Source organism: Anomaloglossus baeobatrachus, chromosome 1, assembly GCF_048569485.1.
Source record: "Anomaloglossus baeobatrachus isolate aAnoBae1 chromosome 1, aAnoBae1.hap1, whole genome shotgun sequence".
Taxonomy (NCBI): Eukaryota; Metazoa; Chordata; class Amphibia; order Anura; family Aromobatidae; genus Anomaloglossus; species Anomaloglossus baeobatrachus.
Genome location: NC_134353.1, coordinates 708,371,968 through 708,395,419, shown reverse-complemented (window position 1 = coordinate 708,395,419; position 23,452 = coordinate 708,371,968). Strand labels below are relative to the sequence as shown.

At 46.4% G+C, this 23,452-nt stretch overlaps 1 protein-coding gene across 1 annotated transcript in view; it reads right to left on the bottom strand.

Annotated features, from left to right (window-relative positions):
* SLC25A1 (solute carrier family 25 member 1) overlaps positions 1-23,188 on the bottom strand; it is a 66,689-nt gene extending 43,501 nt beyond the window's left edge. Inside the window, exon 1 of the mRNA XM_075321292.1 lies at positions 22,903-23,188. Coding sequence (XP_075177407.1) covers positions 22,903-23,065 — 163 coding nt within the window. The 5' untranslated portion in view covers positions 23,066-23,188. The remainder of the gene's footprint in view (positions 1-22,902) is intronic.
* Between the last annotated feature and the right edge of the window lie 264 nt (positions 23,189-23,452).

Genomic DNA, 23,452 nt, shown 5'->3' with positions numbered 1-23,452 from the left:
CAAAACACTATAAGCCTGCAGATATGGGGTTAATCTGCAGGTTAATAGTGTTTTGAACCCACCTGGTACCTACACTTAGACCCCAATGCCAGGAACAAATTAACTTCATTCCTCCTGGCAGCATCCAGCTTCCATAGTCTAATGCAGAGCTCCAATGCAGATTGGACTGTCAATGTGGGGGCCACTATTACAGCCGCCGCTCACTGTACATTGAGCGGTGACTGGAGCCAAATTTCTATAAAGCCAAATGCTGCCGGGGGGAATAAAGTTAATTTTCTCCCGGCAGCACGGCTCTAAGTGCGGGGTGGCAGGTTCAAACGCTATTGACCCTATATTTACATGTTAATAGATTTTTTCACATGACCGCTTCCCTTTAATATTGTTTAAAAAGGAGCCAACTGTGCAGCTAGGCACCTTACTGTCACTGGCATGGCAATCCCACAATTTGGGTACATGCAGACCTTGGCTGTTATGTGGTTACTAGAGGTTCAGTAAAAGGTGGCATTCAACCAACATAATGGTTCCAAAGAGGAGCTCTAGATATTGTCTTAAGGTAAAGGCCGCTTTACACGCTGCGATATCATTACCGATATCAGATATCGCTAGCGTGCGTACCTGCCCCCATCAGTTGTGCGACACGGGCAAATCGTTGCCCATGGCGCACAACATCGCTCAGAACCGTCACACTACTTACCTGCCTAGCGACGTCTCTGTGACCGGTGAACTGCCTCCTTTCTAAGGGGGCGGTTCATTTGGCGTCACAGCGACGTCACTAAGCGGACGCCCAATAGAAGCGGAGGGGCGGAGATGAAAGGGACGAACATCCCGCCCACCTCCTTCCTTCCTTATTGCGGGCGGGACGCAGGTAAGGAGATGTTTGTCGTTCCAGCGGCGTCACACATAACGATGTGTGCTGCCGCAGGAACGACGAACTATACCGTTACTGCAGCAGCAACGATAATCGAGATTAGGGGGGGGGATGTCACCGATTTTTAACGTTTTTGCAACAATTCAAAATCGCTAATAGGTGTCACAAGCAACAACATCGCTAACGCGGCCGGATGTGCGTCACAAATTCCGTGACCACAACAAGATCGCTTTAGCGATGTCGTAGCGTGTAAAGCGGCCTTAAGAGTACATTGGTTCAGTGTAGGATTCCAGTAATAAGACATGGATAGGTTGTGTAAAGTAAGCAATTCAGTACACACTTCATAAAGTGCTCCTTGTGCTGGAAGGTACTAAGTGGGCATATGTTAGTGTACAGGTACACTCCACCCATACTATTTAGTATATAGATAGAAAAAAGGAGACACTGACTCTGCTGTATATACATCACATAGGAGACACAAGACTGCTGTACACATTACATAGGAGACAGTAAGACTGCTATACACACAAATCACATAGGAGACACAGACTATAATATACATCACACAGAAGACACCAGAACTATATACATCACATAGGGGACGCTGGAACATTTACATCACAGAAGATATGCTGGGGGTGTATCATATACATCACATGGTTTCTTCATCGATGGGATGGAAATGCAGAACACACCAACTCCATCCATAGAGTTCATCCTGATGCTGGCACTGGCCAACATCCGGACGTAATCCTTCATTGTAGGCGCTGCACCGTTCCATTTTGAACACTACATGCACATGATCGCTGTGTAAAGAGGAACTAAAGGGCCAGCAGCCAGCAAGCTAGGACCACCCGCCCAACCACTGCGGTCTCTGTGAATCTGTAGGAGACTGGAGGTTCCCCACCCCTGCTTTAAAAAGTGTAAACAAGACTGTAACCCTCCTATTGTTTTGAATGGGAGGCGACTGTGCAGTACCCAGGTTAAATTGACAGGGCAGCTCCGGAACTGAGCATTTCCGGCTGCCTGCTGCTGCCACCGGGACCGAGAACAGCTGAGCAGGTGGAGGGGACTGGGGGGGGATAGGTCATCAGTATTAAAGTAGTGGCCAAACTCTTTAAATCTTTATAATCATGTTATACATCCTCTTCTTAGGTTAAGTTCCCACAATGAGTTTTTGGTGACATTTTTAGCAGCATATTTTCTGCTGATCAAAAAAAATATTCAGCATTGTTCAGTGTTAGCAAAAGTGGATTTGATTTGTAGAAATCTCATGCACACTGCTTTTTTTTTAACTCAGTGTAAACTGACCTGCGGTGCGTGTTGTTGAAATCCATAACATGTCAATTTTTCTTGCGGTTATGTAGAGTTTCCAAACAGAATTCCAATAATTGCAATAAATATGATTGTTAAAAATGCATCTGTGTTTTTAGTGTGTTTCCATTCCGGACACATACTACAAACACATGTAGTCAACATTGCTGTATCTACTAGTTTTTTCAAAGTCAAATATCAGGAAGTAGCTAAATCAAAACAGCTTTATTTGAAACATAAGCCAAAAAGAGACAAAAACTGCTGTGTCAAAAATTTATGTAAAATATAAAACAACAAAGAGAACATTAAAAATACGCAAGTAACCTAACTTACCTAATAGGTGCAGAAATGCTGCACCATCAAATAGTCACCTAATGCTCATTGTCAGATTAACCTCAAATGAGCATTTTATAACAACTCATATATATGAAATAATAGCCACTGGTAAAGTACCGCAATCCAAATAATCAGAAGGTAGCAAACCAGGGTACAAGAAAATAGAAAACTTAACCTTTACTAAATTGTTCCTTAAAAGGAAGCAAGAGATCCTTACTTCAATAAAAAGTTATCTAAAAAAGTGCCATACACCACACATCCCCCTTAAGGTGGTGTCACACATAGCGACGCAGCAGCGATCACGACCAGCGATCTGACCTTATCAGGATCGCTGCTGCGTCGTTACATGGTCGCTGGTGAGCTGTCAAACAGGCAGATCTCACCAGCGACCAGTGACCAGCCCCCAGCGACGCGTGGAAGCGTAACTAAGGTAAATATCGGGTAACCAAGGAAAGCACTTCTCTTGGTTACCCGATATTTACCTTAGTTACTAGCGTCCACCGCTCTCACGCTGCCAGTGCCGGCTCCCTGTTCCCTGCACTCCTAGCCACAGTACACATCGGGTTAATTACCCGATGTGTACTTCAGCTACGTGTGCAGGGAGCCGGCACTGGCAGCGTGAGAGCGGCGGACGCTAGTAACTAAGGTAAATATCGGGTAACCAAGGAAAGGGCTTCTTGGTTACCCGATGTTTACCGTGGTTACAGCTTACCGCAGGCAGCCAGACGCCGGCTCCCTGCTTGCTTCAGTTCGTCGCTCTCTCACTGTCACACACAGCGATGTGTGCTTCACAGCGGGAGAGCAACGTCCAAAAAATGAAGCCGGACATTCAGCAACGACCGGCGACCTCACAGCAGGGTCCAGGCCGTTGCTGGATGTCACACACAGTGAGAGCGACGGGACGTCGCTGCTACGTCACAGAAAATGGTGACTTAGCAGCGACGTCGTTGTCGTCGCTATTTGTGACACCACCTTTAGCATGTATCACGCGTTTCCTACATCTGTATTTTTCAGTGTTTTGGAAGGCCCGCTGCTGCCGTCTGCATGTCCTGTCCAGTCCTTGTGGATAAGGACTGGTCTCTGATGTAAACTCCCCTGAAGAATACAGATGTAGGAAACGCGTTGGAAGAACAGGGACTTAAGGATTTCATCTTTAAAAGGGGACCATATGTTCAGTCCATTTAAGGACCATTGGGTCGCTCAGGATGATATGAGAATCCTTTATAAGTGAAGGTGGATGGATCACATCATGATGGGTGAGACCATTCCATTTTATTTCTATTGAGACAGTGATTTCTGGACCTTGTGGTACTTCTAGTCCAAATCCTGTCGGTGGCTGTCCTTGTCTGTGCAGATTGCACTGGTCAGCACACTATATATGTTATCTTTCAGGAAGTCCTTTTCTGGCCATTTGAGCCCCTGATACATGCTAAGGGGGATGTGTGGTGTATGGCACTTTTTTAGATAACTTTTTATTGAAGTAAGGATCTCTTGCTTCCTTTTAAGGAATATTTATTAAAGGTTAAGTTTTATATTTTCTTGTACCCGGTTTGCTACCTTTTCATATCTATGTGACCTATAAGACACCTCGTTGTATAAGGTCTGCTGAAGATATTTTTAGAAAATCTTTAGGCTATGTGCATACACAGCATTTATTTGACACTGTTTCGGTGCGTGTTTGGCTGCGTTTTGCATCACTGCGTTTTGCTGCGTTTTTCCAATGAATTGCATGGTGAAAAATGCAGTAAAACGAAAGGAAAGAATTGATGTGTGCCGCCCCCGTGCCAGCAGCTGGGCTGCTCGAATAAGGATCCGCAGTGTGGCTCGAGGGATTCTACCGGACCCGGGGGTCGCGCGGACACTTGAAGTAAAAGGGGACGTATTTGTACGGGATTTGCCGTAAACTGTTTGTGACGCCACCCACGGTGTGTGGTGAAGTGTGTCACCAGTGCTACTGTTGTGGGACTCCCAGGGACGATGGGATGGCAGCTGGATGTGGGTAGGGATGGATGCCCCGGGACCCAATGTCTCTATGCCGGGGATGATGACTGCAGGGGCCGGCGTGCCCGGTCGGACCGGGGGATGTTTGGTTACTCACGGTTGAATAAATCACACAAGTCCAGTGGTAAACCAAGGTGCTGGTGGCTGGCCACTGTGGTCGGGTGTATCTGGTCCCACAGCCGGGCTGATGATCCGTATCACTTTCCACTGCACTCAGTGTGTGGTGTGTTGGACTTTCCAGTGTGAAACACGGGAGTTCGCTCCCGGTCCTTTCTGTTGGGAGCCTTGTCCGCTGACCCTTGGGACCTACCGGGCCCTGGCGGATGCCCTATCCCTCTCGGTGGGTGGTTGCCTGCTGTTGGGACAGGACCTATAATCTTGCCCTAAATTGGTTAATTAGCTAGGCCGTTGGTTCCGGTCCTGGCTTCAGGGTCCAAGTACCCCCTCTGTGCACGGTTTCCGGGTCGGTTCTCCGGTGTCGGTACCGGCGGGCTCCAACCCTGTCCACCTCGGATCTCCGGCAGCCGTCTTCCCGTCTCCTGCTAGATACGGACCACCGTCTGCCACCTAGCCAGTACGCCCGGGGCTCCAACCCCGACACCTTTCCTTTCTGACTCCGCACTTCACTGGAGCTACACTGCTCCCCTTGAACTTCACCTCCTCTCCTCCTTTCAACTCAACTCTCTGACTTCGATTCAACTATTTTTCCCGCCCCGGGTTCTCCAGACCCCTAGGTGGGCGTTTCTCATCCGCCTGGTCCGGCCCACTGGTGTGTCTGTCCTACATTAAGGGGGTGTGGCTAGGGTTTCAGGTCGGCTGTATGTAACCCTGTGTGGGAAGGTGTTGTGCGGGGGGGCCTTACTGTGTGATTACCTGGTTTTGCCAGGGCGTCACACATGTCCATTTTTTTTTTCAGATCAAAAACGCAGCTAAAAAAAAAAAATGTTCTGTGCGGACAGCAAAAATGAAAACTTATAGGCTTTGCTGGGGAAGCAAAGTCATGCAATTTTGAGTCTAAAAATGCACAAAAACGCACCTGAAAAATGAGCAAAAACGTTGCGAAAAACACACTATGCACACATCGCCTTAGGGGACTGCTATGTGATCATCATCTCACAATTCTTGTGCTGCAGATAAACCTTTTCAATTCTTTCAGCACAAATGTTTGTCAGGTTACAAAGGCCATCTCAAATTACAAATAGCAGGATACAAGTATGTCTACACATGTTTCTCTAGTACAAACTGTCTTCCTCCTCACTTTCCCCAGCCCGGGGTCCAGCTTTTCTTGTTTTATACGCCCATTGACTCCTTTCACAGAGTGACGTTAGAGTACCTAAGAGCCACAACCTGTCCTCGGGACTTTAGAGCACTTATATTCGGAAGAAAATAGAGAAGTAAATGTGGATACTAAATATAAAAATATATTATATATCCATTCATGATTTTCCAAATAAACCCATTGTACGATACATAAGAGCATTAGGGCCAAGAGAAAACAACATTAGCAGAACTACTTTCCTACTGCATGCAAAAAAAAAAAAAAAAAGACAATAAAGGCTGTGTATTTGCACAAACAGTGGCCAGTAATACAATTTGAGCAGAAACTGTAGCTTTCAAATTTGATAACTGCTTAAGAAAAAATTCTGGATGGCCAAAAAATAAATTACTGGGCCCGTTTAACATTTACAGAGTGTAATAATGAACATGTTTGAGCAGTTTCAACTCTGATTGCATCATATTCTTGAAGTAATATGGCTGCTGCAACCACAAGATGGATAGTAGAACATATAGTATGGTTGAAAAAAAGTCGAGTCCATCAACTTGATCCAAGGGAAAAGGGAGGGTGTCAGTGAAGGAAGGGGTATAGGTTTTAGAATTTTGATTTCCCCTATTGATCAAGATGCTCGAGCTTCTTCCCTATTCTTAAGTTTCTGCTGTAAACAACTCCGGAGGCGACTATCCCACAGCTCTTATGAAATAGAAAGTTTTTGTTACCCCTTGTAATTTAAGTTTTTGTTTTTTAATGCTAAAAATCCCACAACATTTTGCAGTAAGTTTCAGAAATCACGGCACAATATGTAAATGCAGCCAGAGGTTGCAGGGCAATAGTTAAAAGATACCAGTGAATGCCCTTTTATTCCCAATAATTGACGATTCGCCTATAAAAGTCAGCAAGGTCAACCTATACGTTTTTAATACAACATAGTAATAGAATACAAAAGATCATGACATTGAACCAAAATGTACACTTTTAAGTGAAAAATTACTTTAGGGTATACTTAGAGTAAATAAAAACAAAAAAAACAAACCTAATACAAGCTACTGGAAATGGCAGCAGTTTACATTGATGCTTTTTACTAATGATATCACCAGAGGCGTAGCATGAAGCTTGGTGGCCCCAATAGAAAATCTCTTACAGTTCCTCCAACTATCACAGATCTCTAGTAATATTGGTGTTCTCATATGGACCAAAGGAATCTTTTGTGCCTCCCCAAGATCCATGACCTAGGTTCAACTGTAACCACTGTACCCAAAATAGCACGGTGGCTGTAGCCAAGAAGGATTTGTAGAACAGGTTCCATTTAGATAAGGGACATTTTGGAGATATATTTTTCAAAAACCTAGCATTTCTCTACCAGACATTATCCCCAATCTGCAGCACTCGCACTGCAAAAATAGTATCATTAAAAAGTTCTAATTTCTACAAAAGCAACCACTCTAAACACTGAAGAGAGCATGAAAATATCTGTACACAACAGTGCCCCCAATTATATCAGCATCTTTATACATAATAACAGCACTAGAGCACAGAGGGAATGAAGTATTAATCAATGGCTTAATGAGAGAGCACAGTGTGCTGGTGAAGGTACAATCACTGTACTCTGGAATACATACTGAGGAATGCAGATGATGCTACGTGGTGGAAGAAAGCTACTGTGGTGAGATAGAATGTTACTTGTCTTATTTATGGCCAACCAAACACAATAAGACTAGGAGTGTTCATGCAAAAAAAAACAAAAAAGAAAAAAAATACTCCTAAAATCAATATTTATTAAAGGTAAAATATTAAAAATGCTCAAAAATACAGAGCATAATAACTCTTATATTATCAAAAGTAGTTAACTGGTCACGTGGAGTAAGTGGGAGGACAAGAAGGGTACAAAACCAGCTAGTGAGGGAAGGGGCACTAGTTATCTCAGCGTTAATAGGTGAGCCCTAGGTAGCATGGCTCCAGATCTTTTAATTGAAAATATGAGTAGCCTATTGTCCTTAGGGATATATCGGGGATGGTCTCTCCCTCCCTTATAGCTACCTACCAGCGGAGGTGCACCTTAAAGTATTGGGTACCCCCCGCTCCTCGTCGGCTGTCCCTTTGACCCGCAGGTCGCAAGAAGACCCACCACCAAGAGTGGAAGTGCAAAATAGTCAATAGGTCATTATCAGAATTGGTTACCTAGAAAGGTTGATAACCGTAATACAGCTTATCCTTAGATAAGGAAAGAAAAAAACAAGATGAACTACTATGTAGTATATTTTTGCATCAAATTTGGGAATCCATACACAGTTCTTTCGTATGCTCCTCATGCAATAATAGCCAATTATCACTGTACATATAAATATACATGCACAGTTGACTTGGGTACCGACGAGGAGCGGGGGGTACCCAATACTTTAAGGTGCACCTCCGCTGGTAGGTAGCTATAAGGGAGGGAGAGACCATCCCCAATATATCCCTAAGGACAATAGGCTACTCATATTTTCAATTAAAAGATCTGGAGCCATGCTACCTAGGGCTCACCTATTAACGCTGAGATAACTAGTGCCCCTTCCCTCACTAGCTGGTTTTGTACCCTTCTTGTCCTCCCACTCACTCCACGTGACCAGTTAACTACTTTTGATAATATAAGAGTTATTATGCTCTGTATTTTTGAGCATTTTTAATATTTTACCTTTAATAAATATTGATTTTAGGAGTATTTTTTTCTTTTTTGGTTTTCTTGTTATTTATGGGCAGGGTGGGGACACTGGGCAACTGCCCAGGGCCCCCACCCACTTAGGCTATGTGCGCACTAGGCATTTTTTTCACGCTGCGTTTTTTGTGCGTTTTTATCTGCAAAAAACGCACAAAAACGCAAAAAAAAGCACCAGTTGTAAAAACGCAACGCGTTTTTGGCTGCATTGTTGTGCACTACATTTAATGAGTGATAAACGCAGAAATAATTGACATGCTGCGTTTTTGTGGTCACCACAAAAACGCAGCTACAAAAAAATGCTGTGTGCGGACAGCACTTCTGAAAACCCATAGACATTGCTGGGGAACCAATGTTACAGCGTTTTCAGCACAAAAACGCGGTAAAAACGCAACTAAAACGTCTAGTGCGCACAGGGCTTAAGACTTTTAAGACTTTTGGTGACATTACGCTCATATGATCATTATGTCCTTAACACTGCGGGAGTCCAGGCTAGCACAATATGAGGCCAGCAAGACCCTGGAGATGCCGCTCCCTTCTTATATTCAAATGTATTTGCATCTTTCAGACGCAAATAGATTTGAACAGTGCGGTGTCAGACTGGGGCAGGGGCGTGCAGCGACATGATGAGGTAGGCATGCTGCTGACATCATCTCACGGCCACTGGGGCTGCAAAGGTGGAGAGTACACGGCGGGCTCCAGAAGCACTCATGAAGGAACCGAAGAGGAGATGTGCAATAATTTTAGATGAGGGGACAGTGGTAGGGGTGGATTGGCGTTACTTTTCAATTGACATTTAAGGCAATTGGGAACTTTATAGGGCAACGAGGGATATTTGAAGCAAATTGGGCCATTATTGGGCAATTAGGGGGAATTGTAAAAGGGAAAAAGTCTAACACGGAGAAAGGAGGGAAACTTTATGCAGAGATGTAGTATGAGGAGAAGTTATAGACAGGGGAAGTTTGGGGGGACATTATGGAAAGGGAAACTTTGGGGGGCTTTTTTGGAGATGGACAGTTTGGGGAGCTTTTTTGAAGAAGGGCAGTGTGTGGGGGATATTATGAAGAGGGACAGCATGTGGCTGGACATTATGGAGAGGCACAATGTATGGGAGGATAATATGGAGAGGGGCAGTGTATGTGGGGGAAATTATAGAGAGGAGCAGTGTGTGGCGAGACATGGAGAGTACCGTGTGGGGGGAGATTATGGACAGAGGCAGTGTGTGGGAGGATATTACAGGAGGGGCAGTGTGTGGGGGGAGATAATTGAGAGGGGCAGTGAGGGGTTGGACATTATAAAGAGGGGCAATGTGTTGGGGACATTATGAAAAGTGGCAATGTGTGTGGGACATTATGGAGAGAGGCACTGTGTGATGGGATAACATGGTGTGATATAGTATGTGGGGGCTATTATGCAGAGGGGCAGTGTGTGTGGGGATATTATGGAGAGTGGCAGTATGTGTGGGGAGATTATGGAGAGGGGCAGTGTATATGTGGGGATATTCTAGAGAGAGGCTGTGTGGGGGGAGAGGGGCACTGTGATGGGATAGTATGGAGAGAGATAGTATGTGGAGGGCTATTATTGAGATTGATAGTGTGTGGGGGGATATTATGGAAAGTTGGAGTGAGTGGGGAATAGCATGAAGAAGGGCGGTGCGTGTGGGGGGGCATATTATGGAGAGGGGCAGTGCGTGTGGGGGGGGCATATTATGGAGAGGGGCAGTGCGTGTGGGGGGGCATATTATGGAGAGGGGCAGTGCGTGTGGGGGGGCATATTATGGAGAGGGGCAGTGCGTGTGGGGGGGGGGCATATTATGGAGAGGGGCAGTGCGTGTGGGGGGGGGGCATATTATGGAGAGGGGCAGTGCGTGTGGGGGGGGCATATTATGGAGAGGGGCAGTGCGTGTGGGGGGGGGCATATTATGGAGAGGGGCAGTGTGTGTGGGGGGGCATATTATGGAGAGGGGCAGTGCGTGTGGGGGGGGGCATATTATGGAGAGGGGCAGTGCGTGTGGGGGGGCATATTATGGAGAGGGGCAGTGCGTGTGGGGGGGCATATTATGGAGAGGGGCAGTGCGTGTGGGGGGGGGGCATATTATGGAGAGGGGCAGTGCGTGTGGGGGGGCATATTATGGAGAGGGGCAGTGCGTGTGGGGGGGCATATTATGGAGAGGGGCAGTGCGTGTGGGGGGGGGGGCATATTATGGAGAGGGGCAGTGCGTGGGGGGGGGGGCATATTATGGAGAGGGGCAGTGCGTGTGGGGGGGCATATTATGGAGAGGGGCAGTGCGTGTGGGGGGGGGCATATTATGGAGAGGGGCAGTGCGTGTGTGGGGGGGCATATTATGGAGAGGGGCAGTGCGTGTGGGGGGGCATATTATGGAGAGGGGCAGTGCGTGTGGGGGGGGGGGCATATTATGGAGAGGGGCAGTGCGTGTGGGGGGGCATATTATGGAGAGGGGCAGTGCGTGTGGGGGGCATATTATGGAGAGGGGCAGTGCGTGTGGGGGGGCATATTATGGAGAGGGGCAGTGCGTGTGGGGGGGCATATTATGGAGAGGGGCAGTGCGTGTGGGGGGGCATATTATGGAGAGGGGCAGTGCGTGTGGGGGGGCATATTATGGAGAGGGGCAGTGCATGTGGGGGGGCATATTATGGAGAGGGGCAGTGCATGTGGGGGGGCATATTATGGAGAGGGGCAGTGCGTGTGGGGGGGCATATTATGGAGAGGGGCAGTGCGTGTGGGGGGGCATATTATGGAGAGGGGCAGTGCGTGTGGGGGGCATATTATGGCGAGGGGCATTTTGTGCGGGGGGCATATTATGGAGAGGGGCAGTATGTGCGGGGGGCATATTATGGAGAGGGGCAGTATGTGCAGGGGGCATATTATGGAGAGGGGCAGTATGTGCGGGGGGCATATTATGGAGAGGGGCAGTATGTGCGGGGGGCATATTATGGAGAGGGGCAGTATGTGCGGGGGGCATATTATGGCGAGGGGCAGTGTGTGGGGGGATATTTTGTGCAGGAGTAACATGAGGGGGAATTATTTATTCACGGGTGGAGCATGAGAGATATTTATATATCTGGGGCAGTATAATGATACTTTCATTTTTAAAATGCACAGTGTCAGGATGTGCTGCTGAAGACAGAGAAGAGGGAAATCTGGAAAGAAAAACTGTCCTAGTAAAATCTCATCATGGAGTCTGCAGTACATGTAAACAGAAGGGATAGGAATACAGTACTCTAATCTGAGATGAAGTCACCTATAAGGTACCTGGATGTAAATGTTCATTTGTGATACTGACTGCATCTCATCAGTGCATTGGTTCCTGTATGGTCCGCAGTCTGATGATGACTGGTAACAACAGCTCCCAGTGTCTCCTTACCAATCATAAAGACATAATGTGAGTTGTAGGTTCAGGCTGACCTGACATGAGAACTCATCACTTTACTAAGCTTGGTGCAGTATATATGTACTGACAGTGGTTTGGGCACCACACTAATGTACCGATGGTGTGTGTGTGTCTATATACATACTGTGTATAGATATACTGTATGTATGTGCTATGGTTTGATTGTATGCATGTATGTTCTGTGTGCATAAGTACATTTGTGCTGGGGGTGGACAGGACTTGTAAGTTTCCTTAAGCTGGGTTCACACATAGCGACAACGCCAATGACGTCGCTGTTACGTCATCATTTTCTGTGACGCAACAGCGACCTAGTAAGTCGCTGTTATGATCGCTGCTTAGCTGTCAAACACAGCAGAGATCATAACGACACGCGTCGCTGTGGAAGCCATGCTGCACTTGGTAACTAAGGTAAATATCGGGTAACCATTACCCAATATTTACCTTGGTTACCAGTGCACACGCTTAGCGCTGGCTCCCTGATCTCCTAGCCAGGGTACACATTGCGTTAATTACCCGATGTGTACTCCGGCTCCGGCTACGTGTGCAGGGAGCCAGCGCTCAGCATGTGCGCTCTCACGCTGCCAGTGCCGGCTCCCTGCTCACGTAGCTGGAGTACACATCGGGTAATCTGGAGTACACATCGGGTAATTAACCCGATGTGTACTCTGGCTAGGGGAGCAGGGAGCCGGCACTGGCAGCGTGAGAGTGCGGTGCTAGTAACTAATGTAAATATCGGGTAACCAAGGAAAGGGCTTCTTGGTTACCCGATGTTTACCGTGGTTACAGCTTACCGCAGGCTGCCAGACGCCGGCTCCTGCTCCCTGCTCGCTTCAGTTCGTCGCTCTCTCACTGTCACACACAGCGATGTGTGCTTCACAGCGGGAGAGCAACGTCCAAAAAATGAAGCAGGACATTCAGCAACGAGCGGCGACCTCACAGCAGGGGCCAGCTCGTTGCTGGATGTCACACACAGCACAGCGACGGGACGTCGCTGCTACGTCACAGAAAATGGTGACGTAGCAGCGACGTCGTTGTCGCAGTCGCTGTGTGAGACACCACCTTTATTCATTAAGTGGAGTGCGTCTTTTAATGTATTGTGTGTACAGTATATTATATTACTCCATTAGCTTCATTTATTAAGACTGGCATGCACAACGCCAGTCTTAATGAATCAGGATCATTGTTCTCAGCAGCACATCACCCAGTGTAAACAGGAGTTGTGCGTCAAATAACATGACCTATGGGGTACACAATGATTTATTAGTGATCATTCTATCGCAATCATTCTTTGTCCAAATGTGTGAAAAGGCCTGTACACAACAGCCAGATGACATTACTATAATTGATCGTGCTCGTTTAAAGGTCTGAAATCGGCTCCTGTAAATGCAACTTAAGGCTATGTGCGCACTAGAGCTTTTTACCCGCGGATTTACCGTGGAAATTTCTTGAGAAATGTCTGCAATCTTTGTGCAGACATTTCCCAGCAAATCCTATGGTAAAAAAAAATAGCTGTGCGCACTGGTGCGGATTTTTCTCAAGAAATTTCCTTGAGAAGAATTTCTCGAGAAACTTTCTTGAGAGAATGAACATGTCCATTATTTCCACAGGTACCCTGCGGATTTCGGCAGTACAGCCTGCAAAAATCCGCAGGGAACCACCCACGGGAAAATCGTGGCAATTCCGCGGCTAATCCGCGGCAAATCCGCGGCAAATCCGCATGCGGATTTGGTGCGGATTTTTTCCGGAGGTCCGGAAATCTTTCACTCCCAGAAGTTTCTCGAGAAATTTTCTTGAGAAACTTCACATTTCTAGTGCGCACATAGCCTAAGTGTGTGATGGAGCAATATTTTAGCAGTTGAAGCCCCACTTTTAATTTTTGCCCAGGGCCCCACTTTGTCTACAACTGGCCACCAATATATTGTAAGAGGTTAGAAGAAGCGCGCCACATCAGTAGGTTAGAAGCCATACCACTTCTGTTCTTTGTCTGTTTTTATATGGCGATAGATGTAACATTAGAGAATGGTAAAGCACATTGTACAAAATAACTACAGTGCAGTCCATTTAATATAATGAAGAAACTCTCTGTCTAGGGACCTATAACTTGAAGGTACAAAATTAAATTTAGATAATAAGGCAAGAGGCAGGAAGATTAAATCTCCAATGCAGAGCGTATGGAGCAGGTATTAGTAATGAGCTGAAGGGCTTCGTAACCTCCCTGCCTGCTCTATTCTAGAAAAAAATAATACAACATCTACAGGGAAGAGCCAAGAAATCAGATATCATTCCTCACTGAAATCAAGTGAATGTCTGAATAATGCTTTTTGGGCATCAAGACAGAAGCTCCTAACAGAGTGCTGAACGAGAACTAGAACATGGTGGGAATCCAGGAGGTACATTTAATCGAGTCGACCATCCACGTTTATTCCCAATTATTGGCCCATGTAAGCATCCTGATGATCACCCGAAAAAAATGAACAAAACATTTATTCGCTCAGGTGACTGGATCATTTATGATGGCATAAAAATCATAGGCATAAGGCTGCTTTCACACATCCGTTTTTTTCAGTGCGGCTCAAAAACCTATGCAGCGGTTGCGACGAAAAAAACGGATCCGTTGCATATGTTTTTCCATGCGGCCCGTCCGTTTTTTGATGGATGCGGCTTGATACTAAGCATGCGCAGTGCAAAAAAACGCATCCGGCGGCCGGATGCGTTTTTTGCCGCAGGACGCCCATAGGCTTGCATTGTAAATCGCGCCGCATCCGGCGCGATGCGTTTTTTTCGCTGCACAAAAAAACGTCCCAGGCAACATTCTATCCGGCCGCCGCATGGGCTAAATATGCTGCATCCGGTAAAAACCGGACGCAACACAAGGCCATGCGGCACAATACGGCGCTAATGCAAGTCTATGCAGAAAAAACGCAAGCGCCGGAAAAAAAACCCCAAAAAACAGTTGCGTTTTTTCTGCAAAGCGCCGTATTGTGCCGCTTAGCAAAAACCGGATGTGTGAAAGTAGCCTAACATTATGCCCTGTATTAAACATCCTGTATCCACAATCATCCTGTACCCATCAGTATTCGTTGGCCTGTGTAAATAAACCATTAAAAAAAAGTGCAGATTGGCTTGTATGTAGCCTATTGAAATACTGGAAGGGTTTAATTTTGTTTAAGGCACATTAGTATTTTAGATCACTGTAATTGAAATATTGACACCTGTTCTGTTTTTTGGCAAATACTGATGAAATTCTGATTAAAAATATTGATGAGTGATGTCGCCTAATGGATTTACCATACAATTATGCCTCATTGTAGTTTCACAGTTAAAGGGAACCAACCAGCAGGATTTTTACATATAAAGTAAAGTAGGTGCTATACTGGCGCTAGGATGTGGAATGTAAGCATAGCTTATTTTCTGAGATTGGATGTTTTATTTCAGAAATATATGGAAGTAAAATTACAGCAATACACTGCTATTTGATTGACAGGTGCAACAGGAAGGGAATATGTGGGTCAAGTCTTGCTATCTATTGCTGCCCGTCTGTCTGTGCCGTTGTCTGTGACAGGGGGAGGAAGGCCAGGCAGGCAGACAGGGGCGGGAATAGATGGCAAGAACCGACCCACTTATTCCCTTCTTGTTGCACCTGTCAATCATATAAAATTACATTGCTGGAACTTTACTTGCACATATCTCTGAAATAAAACAGCCAATCACTGAACAAAAGGTATGCTTACATTCAGTAGGAACCCAGAACATATGGACATTCAATCACATGTCTAACTATGGTAATTACGTTACTTGGAGCTCCAGGTCTGTCTGGCATGCTGTTCCAGAAGGGGTATAAAAAGTTAGGATTAGGGTACACTCACACGAGCGTGAAAATCGGACGAGTGCAATGCGAGAAATTCTCGCATTGCACTCTGACCAATGTTAGGCAATGAGGTTGAGCTGTTGGTCAGCTTTTCTCGCATCCAGATTCTGGATGCGAGAAAAGCGGCAGCATGCTGCGATTGTCTGCGAGAGCCGTATCTCTCGCACCCATTCAAGTGAATGGATGCGAGAGATACATCGGACTGCACTCGGATGTTATCCCAGTGCAGTGCGATCTACGCACTGGCTGACAGTGGAGGAGATGGGAGGATTAACCCCTCCCTCTCCTCCGCAGAGCCCGCACTCAGCCTCACAGCTGTGACCCGATCGCAAGATCGGGTTACAGTCGCATGACACTCGGCTCACGCTCGCAGCAGAGCCTGAGCCGGGGGACATTAGCATCTCGCATCCGATGCCATACGCTCGTGTGAGTCCAGCCTTAGGCAAAGTAAAGTTGCGTCCAAACTGCAAGATACGGTAAAATAGGATGATTGTTCTCGTCCATCTGGGCGTTTGCTATTTTGCAGGGGAAAAGGTCAGAGATTCCCCCATATATGAAGGATGGGAATAAACACTGTTTAAACTTGATTCCAAAACACTAAGGAAACTGGAACCAATTTTTTTTTGCTTACATAAAAAACACCAACTTGTGAATGAGGCCCAATACACGTTTATTGCTATTTCTTTAGCTGTTGAGAATATCTTTTCATATCTTGTATGTTTTTTTTATGTATGTAATTACGATTTCAGTAAACTGCATTGCACTGTATTTTTTTATCTATTATGAGTGAATCAATTTATTCTTACATCTTTAAATCTATTATAAACAATCAGCGCTTATTAACATGAAGAAGTTGGCCAATCTAAAAGCCCCCTAACAGAAAATGGGCACAATAATTGCCCAGAATTGTGAAATGACCACTGCACTCTTTGCAGCAAGGCCTTATTTATGGATTCCGAACAAACTACCATATTAGGCTATGTTCACACAGGGAGTTTTTTGCTGCGTTTTTTTTAGCATGGTATGTGCCTTGGTTTTATGCAAATCCATGATAATAAAACGCTGCCTTCACAGTGCCAGCAAAGCCAGTGAGATTCCTAAAATCTCAAACACACAAAACGCCTGTGATTTTCACACTGACTGTTTTGTCATTGAAAGGATGACCATGTCAATTTTTGCTTTTGCAGTTTTTAACTGCGATTTTACCACAGTTTGTTACCCATACAAATCAGTGAGGAAGTACAAAACTGCAGTAAAACCGCAGGTCATTTCCTGGCAAAACATGAGGTTATGCTGCAGAAAAATCCTGAGCAAAAACACCCTGTATGAAGATAGCCTTAAGGCCGCTTTACATGCTGCGATCTCGCTAGCGTGTGTACCCGCCTCCATCGTTTCTGCGTCATGGGCAAATCGCTGCCCGTGGCGCACAAAATCGCGCGGACCCATCACACATACTTACCTGCCTCGTGACGTCGCTGTGACCGGCGAACCGCCTCCTTTCTAAGGGGGCGGTTCGTTCGGCGTCACAGCAACGTCACTAAGCGTCCACCCAATCAAAGTGGAGGGGCGGAGATGAGCGGAACGCAACATACCGCCCACCTCCTTCCTTCCTCATTGCAGGCGGCCGCAGGTAAGGTGAGGTTCCTCGTTCCTGCGGTGTCACACATAGCGATGTGTGCTGCCGCAGGAACGACAAACTACATCGTACCTGTAGGAGTAACAATAATTGGGAATAGGGGGCATGTCACCGATTAGCGATTTTGCACGTTTTTGCAACGAATCAAAATCGCTCATAGGTGTCACACGCAACGACATCGCTAACGCGGCCGGATGTGCGTCACAAATTCTGTGACCCCAACGACATCGCTTTAGCGATGTCGTAGCATGTAAAGCGGCCTTTAGGCCCTGTGCGCACTGGAAAACGGAATTTTCTTAAGAAAATTCCGCAGGGTCTGAAAGATTACCGCACCCGCGGTAAAAAAACGCAGCAAACCGCACCTGAAAACTGCATGCGGTTTTACCACGGTATTGCTGCGATTTTGCACATGCGGGTTGGTACATGTGCTTTAATGCATTCAATGCAATAAAGCACATTGAAAGAAAAAAAAAAAAGTAATTTCCTTCTGAGAGGGATAGATCGAGGGATAGATCGAGGGATAGATCGAGGGATAGATCGAGGGATAGATCGAGGGATAGATCGAGGGATAGATCGAGGGATAGATCGAGGGATAGATCGAGGGATAGATCGAGGGATAGATCGAGGGATAGATCGAGGGATAGATCGAGGGATAGATCGAGGGATAGATCGATAGAATCCCTGTCAGCACATGCTGCATTTCTCACGGTCGGTAGTGTGTTCACATTACTGGCCATGGGAAATGGCCTGTGGTTACCTCTGCTGTCTCGTTGCGAGGCTGCATTCAGTGCAGTGTCAGTCGCGGCTGGATGCAAGCATCGGAGGACGTGGATTATGCCGGAGCTGTGTGTTTTGGGGGGGTTAATAAAGGGGTGAACCAGGGGCTTTTTTGTGTTTTATTTAAAATAAAAGGTTTTCAGTGTGTGTGTTTTTTCACTTTACTTACGGGTTGATCATGTCAGCTGTCACATAGACGCTGCCATGATCAAGCCTGGACTTAGTGGGGCCGATCTGCTGCCATTAACTCATTATATTACCCTGATTGCCACCGCATCACGGCAATTGGAAGAGCCGGGGACACTCCGGGACTGCCGCATAATGGTGTGACAGTCCCGGGGCAGCTGCGGGCTGATATTCACGGCTGCGGGAGAGGGGGGGCATTAACCCTGCCCCTCGCCCACCCCAGCCTGAGAATACAGGGCCGCCGCTGTGTGCTTACCTCGGCTGGACGGTAAAAATACGGCGGAGCCCACGTGTTTTTTTTTCTATATGTCCGTTTGCTTTCTATGTGTATTCTATATGTCTGTGTTTCTGTGTGAGTGTGATATGTGTGTGCTTACTCTCTGCTCCGCTTCCTCTTCCTGTCATAATGACATCACTTCCCTGCAAACCGCAGGCAGCGATGTACATTACCGCAGGTAAACCGCAAAATGCCGGAGGGAATAACACAGGAAAACGCAATGAACCGCACAGAATTTGCTGCCTGCGTTATTCCCTGCGGGATTTCACGATTACATGGCAGTCAATAAAGTGAAATCCCGGAGCGACGTGCGGAAAAGAAGTGACATGCAGTTGTTTTTGCTGCGGGAATCCCGCAGCAAAACATGCAGCTGTCAAAATCCGCATAGTGCGCACAGGATTTCTTTTTCCAATAGGTTTTGCTGGTGAATCACTGCAGAGATGTTATGAACATAACATGCAGCGAAACCGCAGGAAATCTGCGGCAAAAAAAGGCAAGTGCGCACAGGGCCTAAGGTGTACAAAGCCCAAAACGGCACGCAAGGGTGTAAGGAGCCAGACCATACTTCTGCATGCCTCGAATTTCAGACAAACATAAAGATACGTGTTTTTCAACCCTGCATAAAACGTTGTGCAATCATTGGATTTCATTCTCACCTTGAAGCATACAGTCAATCTTTGTCATAGAGTGCAACATAAAGACACCATGTGGTGCGGGTTAACGCTCCATAGTAGAGCAGTGGGGTCGTGGGAAACTAAAGCGAAAACTACCTAATAAGATACCACATTTAGAAATTTCAGTCCATACAACTGTATAATAAGAACCCAATCTGCCTCATCTCTCCCTTGAAAATGGGCACGGATCTAATCTGGTTCTGCCCTCTCAGCGTTCAGTACATGCCCCATCTCTGTATGGACATGGGACGAGTTGGCCGTCCATAGCGGCCTCATCACAAGTTGTCTGCATTTATGGGCCCCTGACCAGAGATCAGTGCAGTCCCCTTTAGCATACATTGCCTCTCCTGCTCTTTGTTAGCACTTGTTTTGCTGCCTTTCTTCACTACCCAGGAGAACAAAGGTGAAAGTACAAGGTACGTCATAGAAATGCTGCCAGCGACTAGTCAGCACATTAGCAGCTCATAGACCTGTGTTACTGGTTAGTGGATTCTGTTCATTTTTTTTTTTTTTTTTTAGGTAGGATCTGCTGACGCTGATGTCTCTGAGGACTGACAAACACTTGCTCAAATGTTTGACCCCAGTATATAAATCCAAGTGGACAGGTAATACCTGCAATCGTCCTTTGTCTGTGACCCCAGTGCAGGTCTAGGCCTTCATGTGTCTCATACATGACGTGTACAGAACGACAGGCAATCTGTTACATATAATTACTGGCCCGCTGCAGAAATCCACAGAAAACATCTGCGGCATCACAATTAGATTGTATGGTGGCTGATGGGATTACTGAACATTGATAACAGTGGCCAGTGATATGCATCGCTCACATTCTCAGGTACTAGTATATGTACTCCAGAGAGAGGATTTACCATATGTACAATATGTAACCCACTCTATGAATTGTCCCAAGACCCGTGAACTTGGCTGATCCTAAAAGGACATCTGTCAGCTCTTTCTACAGGTCTTTTTTAGTAATCTCATAATGTAACATTTATGGGCCAAGTTGTCCTGTCATGATAATCTACTGCTGATTAAACAGTGATTTTATCAAAACTAGACTTAGCAGCCCAGTAAGTGACCCATCGCTGGAATCGGGATCTCTGCCCCTACATTATGCTGCTCTCAGATTAGGTCACATAAACCTGGTGACAGATTCCCCTTAACAACTCTGCATTGTGCCATTCCTACGCAATTCGTCCTACAATGACAACTAGGCATTTCTATTCCCCTTAGGCTGCTTTCACACATCCGTTTTTTGCTGAGCGGCACAATACGGCGCTTTGTAGAAAAAACGAAACCTTTTTTTTTGCTGCCGGTTGCGTTTTTCCCTCATAGACTTGCATTAGCGCCGTATTGTGCCGCATGGCCTTGCGTTGCGTCCGTTTTTTGCCGGATGCGGCATATTTAGCCCATGCAGCGGCCGGATGGAACGTTGCCTGGCACGTTTTTTTTGTGTGGCGAAAAAAACGCATTGCGCCATATCCGGCGCGATTTACAATGCAAGCCTATGGACACCGGATGCGGTTTTTTGACCTGCGCATGCTCAGTATTAAGCCGCATCAGTGAAAAAACAGACGGGCCGCATGGAAAAACGTATGCAACGGATCCATTTTTTTCACCGCATCCTTTGCATAGGTTTTTGAGCCGGATTGTGCCGCACTGCAAAAAACGGATGTGTGAAAGCAGCCTTACGAGTTAGAAGTGCCCACACACAGTCTGATACTGACCAATCAATACTTGCAATATTTTATGCCAAAACACCCTATGGACAAAGTAAGAAAGGAAAGCCCAATTGATTCATATATTTCCAGGAAGAATAACAGAGGAATGGCAAAATGCATAGTTCTAGAATGACTTTTTCATAAGAAATACAAGTATTTACAAATACATGTCAGGGGAGTTGACGGCTCAATACCCTGCAGGGATTTTTGGTAATTTTATTTCCTACATTGCTGCATTAAATTTCTCCACGTACCTACAATAAAACTTCAGACATCACACTCCCATGGGTTGGGCTTGGGTTTGGTACAAGTAGAACGATGCATCATTCCCGCCTGTCATCTTTCCTATCGTTGACACTTTTTTTTTTTTTTTCGGATGGGAAAGGTGTTGTAGGCAGATCAGCCACAAGCTGCTATAATGTATAATCATTGGTAACACGCAAGCACTGGCATAGCCAAACTCGCACTTCTGGCCAGTGGCTACTAGCCTTTTGGCTACTCACAAGATATGTTAGCCTTCCGAATAGACTGTTCGCTTAGCATTAGGGCATGGAGGTAGGTACTTTACTTAGATTAGTAATTCATCAAGAACATTCTGGTCCAGTCTCTTCAGCCAAAAGCCATAAATCTTTTATACCCTTCCATTTTATACTCCGATTTTATATGAAGCTGTACAATACTTATCTACCCTGTGACTTCTGGCAGAACATCTGAGGACCTTCACTTCATTCAATGATAAAGATGTTCTTTACAGAACCATTACTATTCCTGCTAATTTGACCTTGATCTGGCAGTAGAGGTCATAACATTCACATTAGTGACAACTCATTTCAGACCAGTAAAGCTAAACTTTCACCAGGCGATAATATTTGCAGACCCCTCAATGATTGCGTTCTATTGTTCGGTCAACTGTAGAAGAAAACCAAGAAAAATAATTAAATATGTAGTGACATGAATGTGTAGGAGGCCATCGATGTGAGATACATCTTGGCAGACCCTATCAATTTTGGTGGTCTCGACAGACAATCTAATATTTGTTGTGGGTGGGATGTAACCATTAAAGTGCTCTTAGCACCAAAAGCGGCCAGGTCTGTAAGCAAATGTTGTGACTATGGGTACCGTGACTTCTCGACAACCCCTGAGAAGCCCCCAGACTGCGCTGTGCCCCCTTATCAGAACAATGTCATGTTGTTGGGCCACCCTATAGCAATAACAGGCAGTAATATAGGGCTCCTCAGCCCAGTGCTCACAATATTGCCCGGACTTATGGAAATCAATGGGAATGTAGGGACCAAACACTTCTACATCCAAGTATTAACCCTTAGAAAATGGGAGAAACACCGTACATTGTTGCTGATGACACTATGACCCTGGACCTGACCAAGGGAATGTGCAGACATTATTAGCCGAGGATTTTTCTGCACTAAAAACACATCTCTTGGCAGAAAAAAAACGCAGCAAAAAAGATATAAAAAGAATGGATTCTAAAGTACAAAAACTGTGAAAGATTGGACAGCAAAAAAATGCATTATTGGTTAAAATACCACGGAAAACGCAGTGTGTACACGAGGGTTCAGAAATCTCATTCATTTTGCTCGTACTGAAAAAACCCGCAAATACTCAACCTGTGCCCGAGCCCCTATGGAGCCCCCGCCTGCAATCCCGGGCACAGCCGTCATCTGGGAAATAGTGCACCTAGTCTATCACTAGCATTGGGAAGAGCTGCCAGTGTCAGTACCCCGAGAGCCAGGGCACTCATCACCATATACCCTCCGGGCTAGTGATGCCACCCACCCAGGAGACAGGCAGTACCCAGGAGAAGCCGTCACATCACATGGCACCTGTCACACACATTACTAACCTGCTAAGATGGCTTTACCCGGGTGGGTGAGCTTAGCACCTCCGGCTGGTGCAGCGGCTGCCAGAGTCCTCAGCCCACTCGGGACAGCGAAAGGGGACCCTGGCAGGGCAGACAGCGGTGACACAGGGGCAGGCAGCGGGGAGACCGACCTGGAGACGGACATGGTGGATATGACAGGAGGGCAGGGAAGTGTGGCAGGGTCTGGGATTGGGGGCTCAGCCCGGGGCTCCTCTGGTTCCGGCAGCCGCCGTGTCCGGGATCCGGGGAGGGGGTGGCACTGTCGGTTCTGCCCCCCGCCCTGAGCCGCGCCCCGTCCTGCCCGCAGCACCGCCCCGGGGGAGGACCGAGAAGCCCCAGTGTACCGGCTACAAATACAAATGCTGTCACGCCGGAGCTCAGGGCTCCTGAGAGAACTTCTACGTTACCTGTCACATATAGGGTTAGGGCTCCTGACAGAACCTCTCCTTCAGCGGCTACATATGCACTCAGGACTTCTGACAGGACCGTTACTGGCCACATATGCGCTCACACCGGAGCTCAGTGCCCCTGA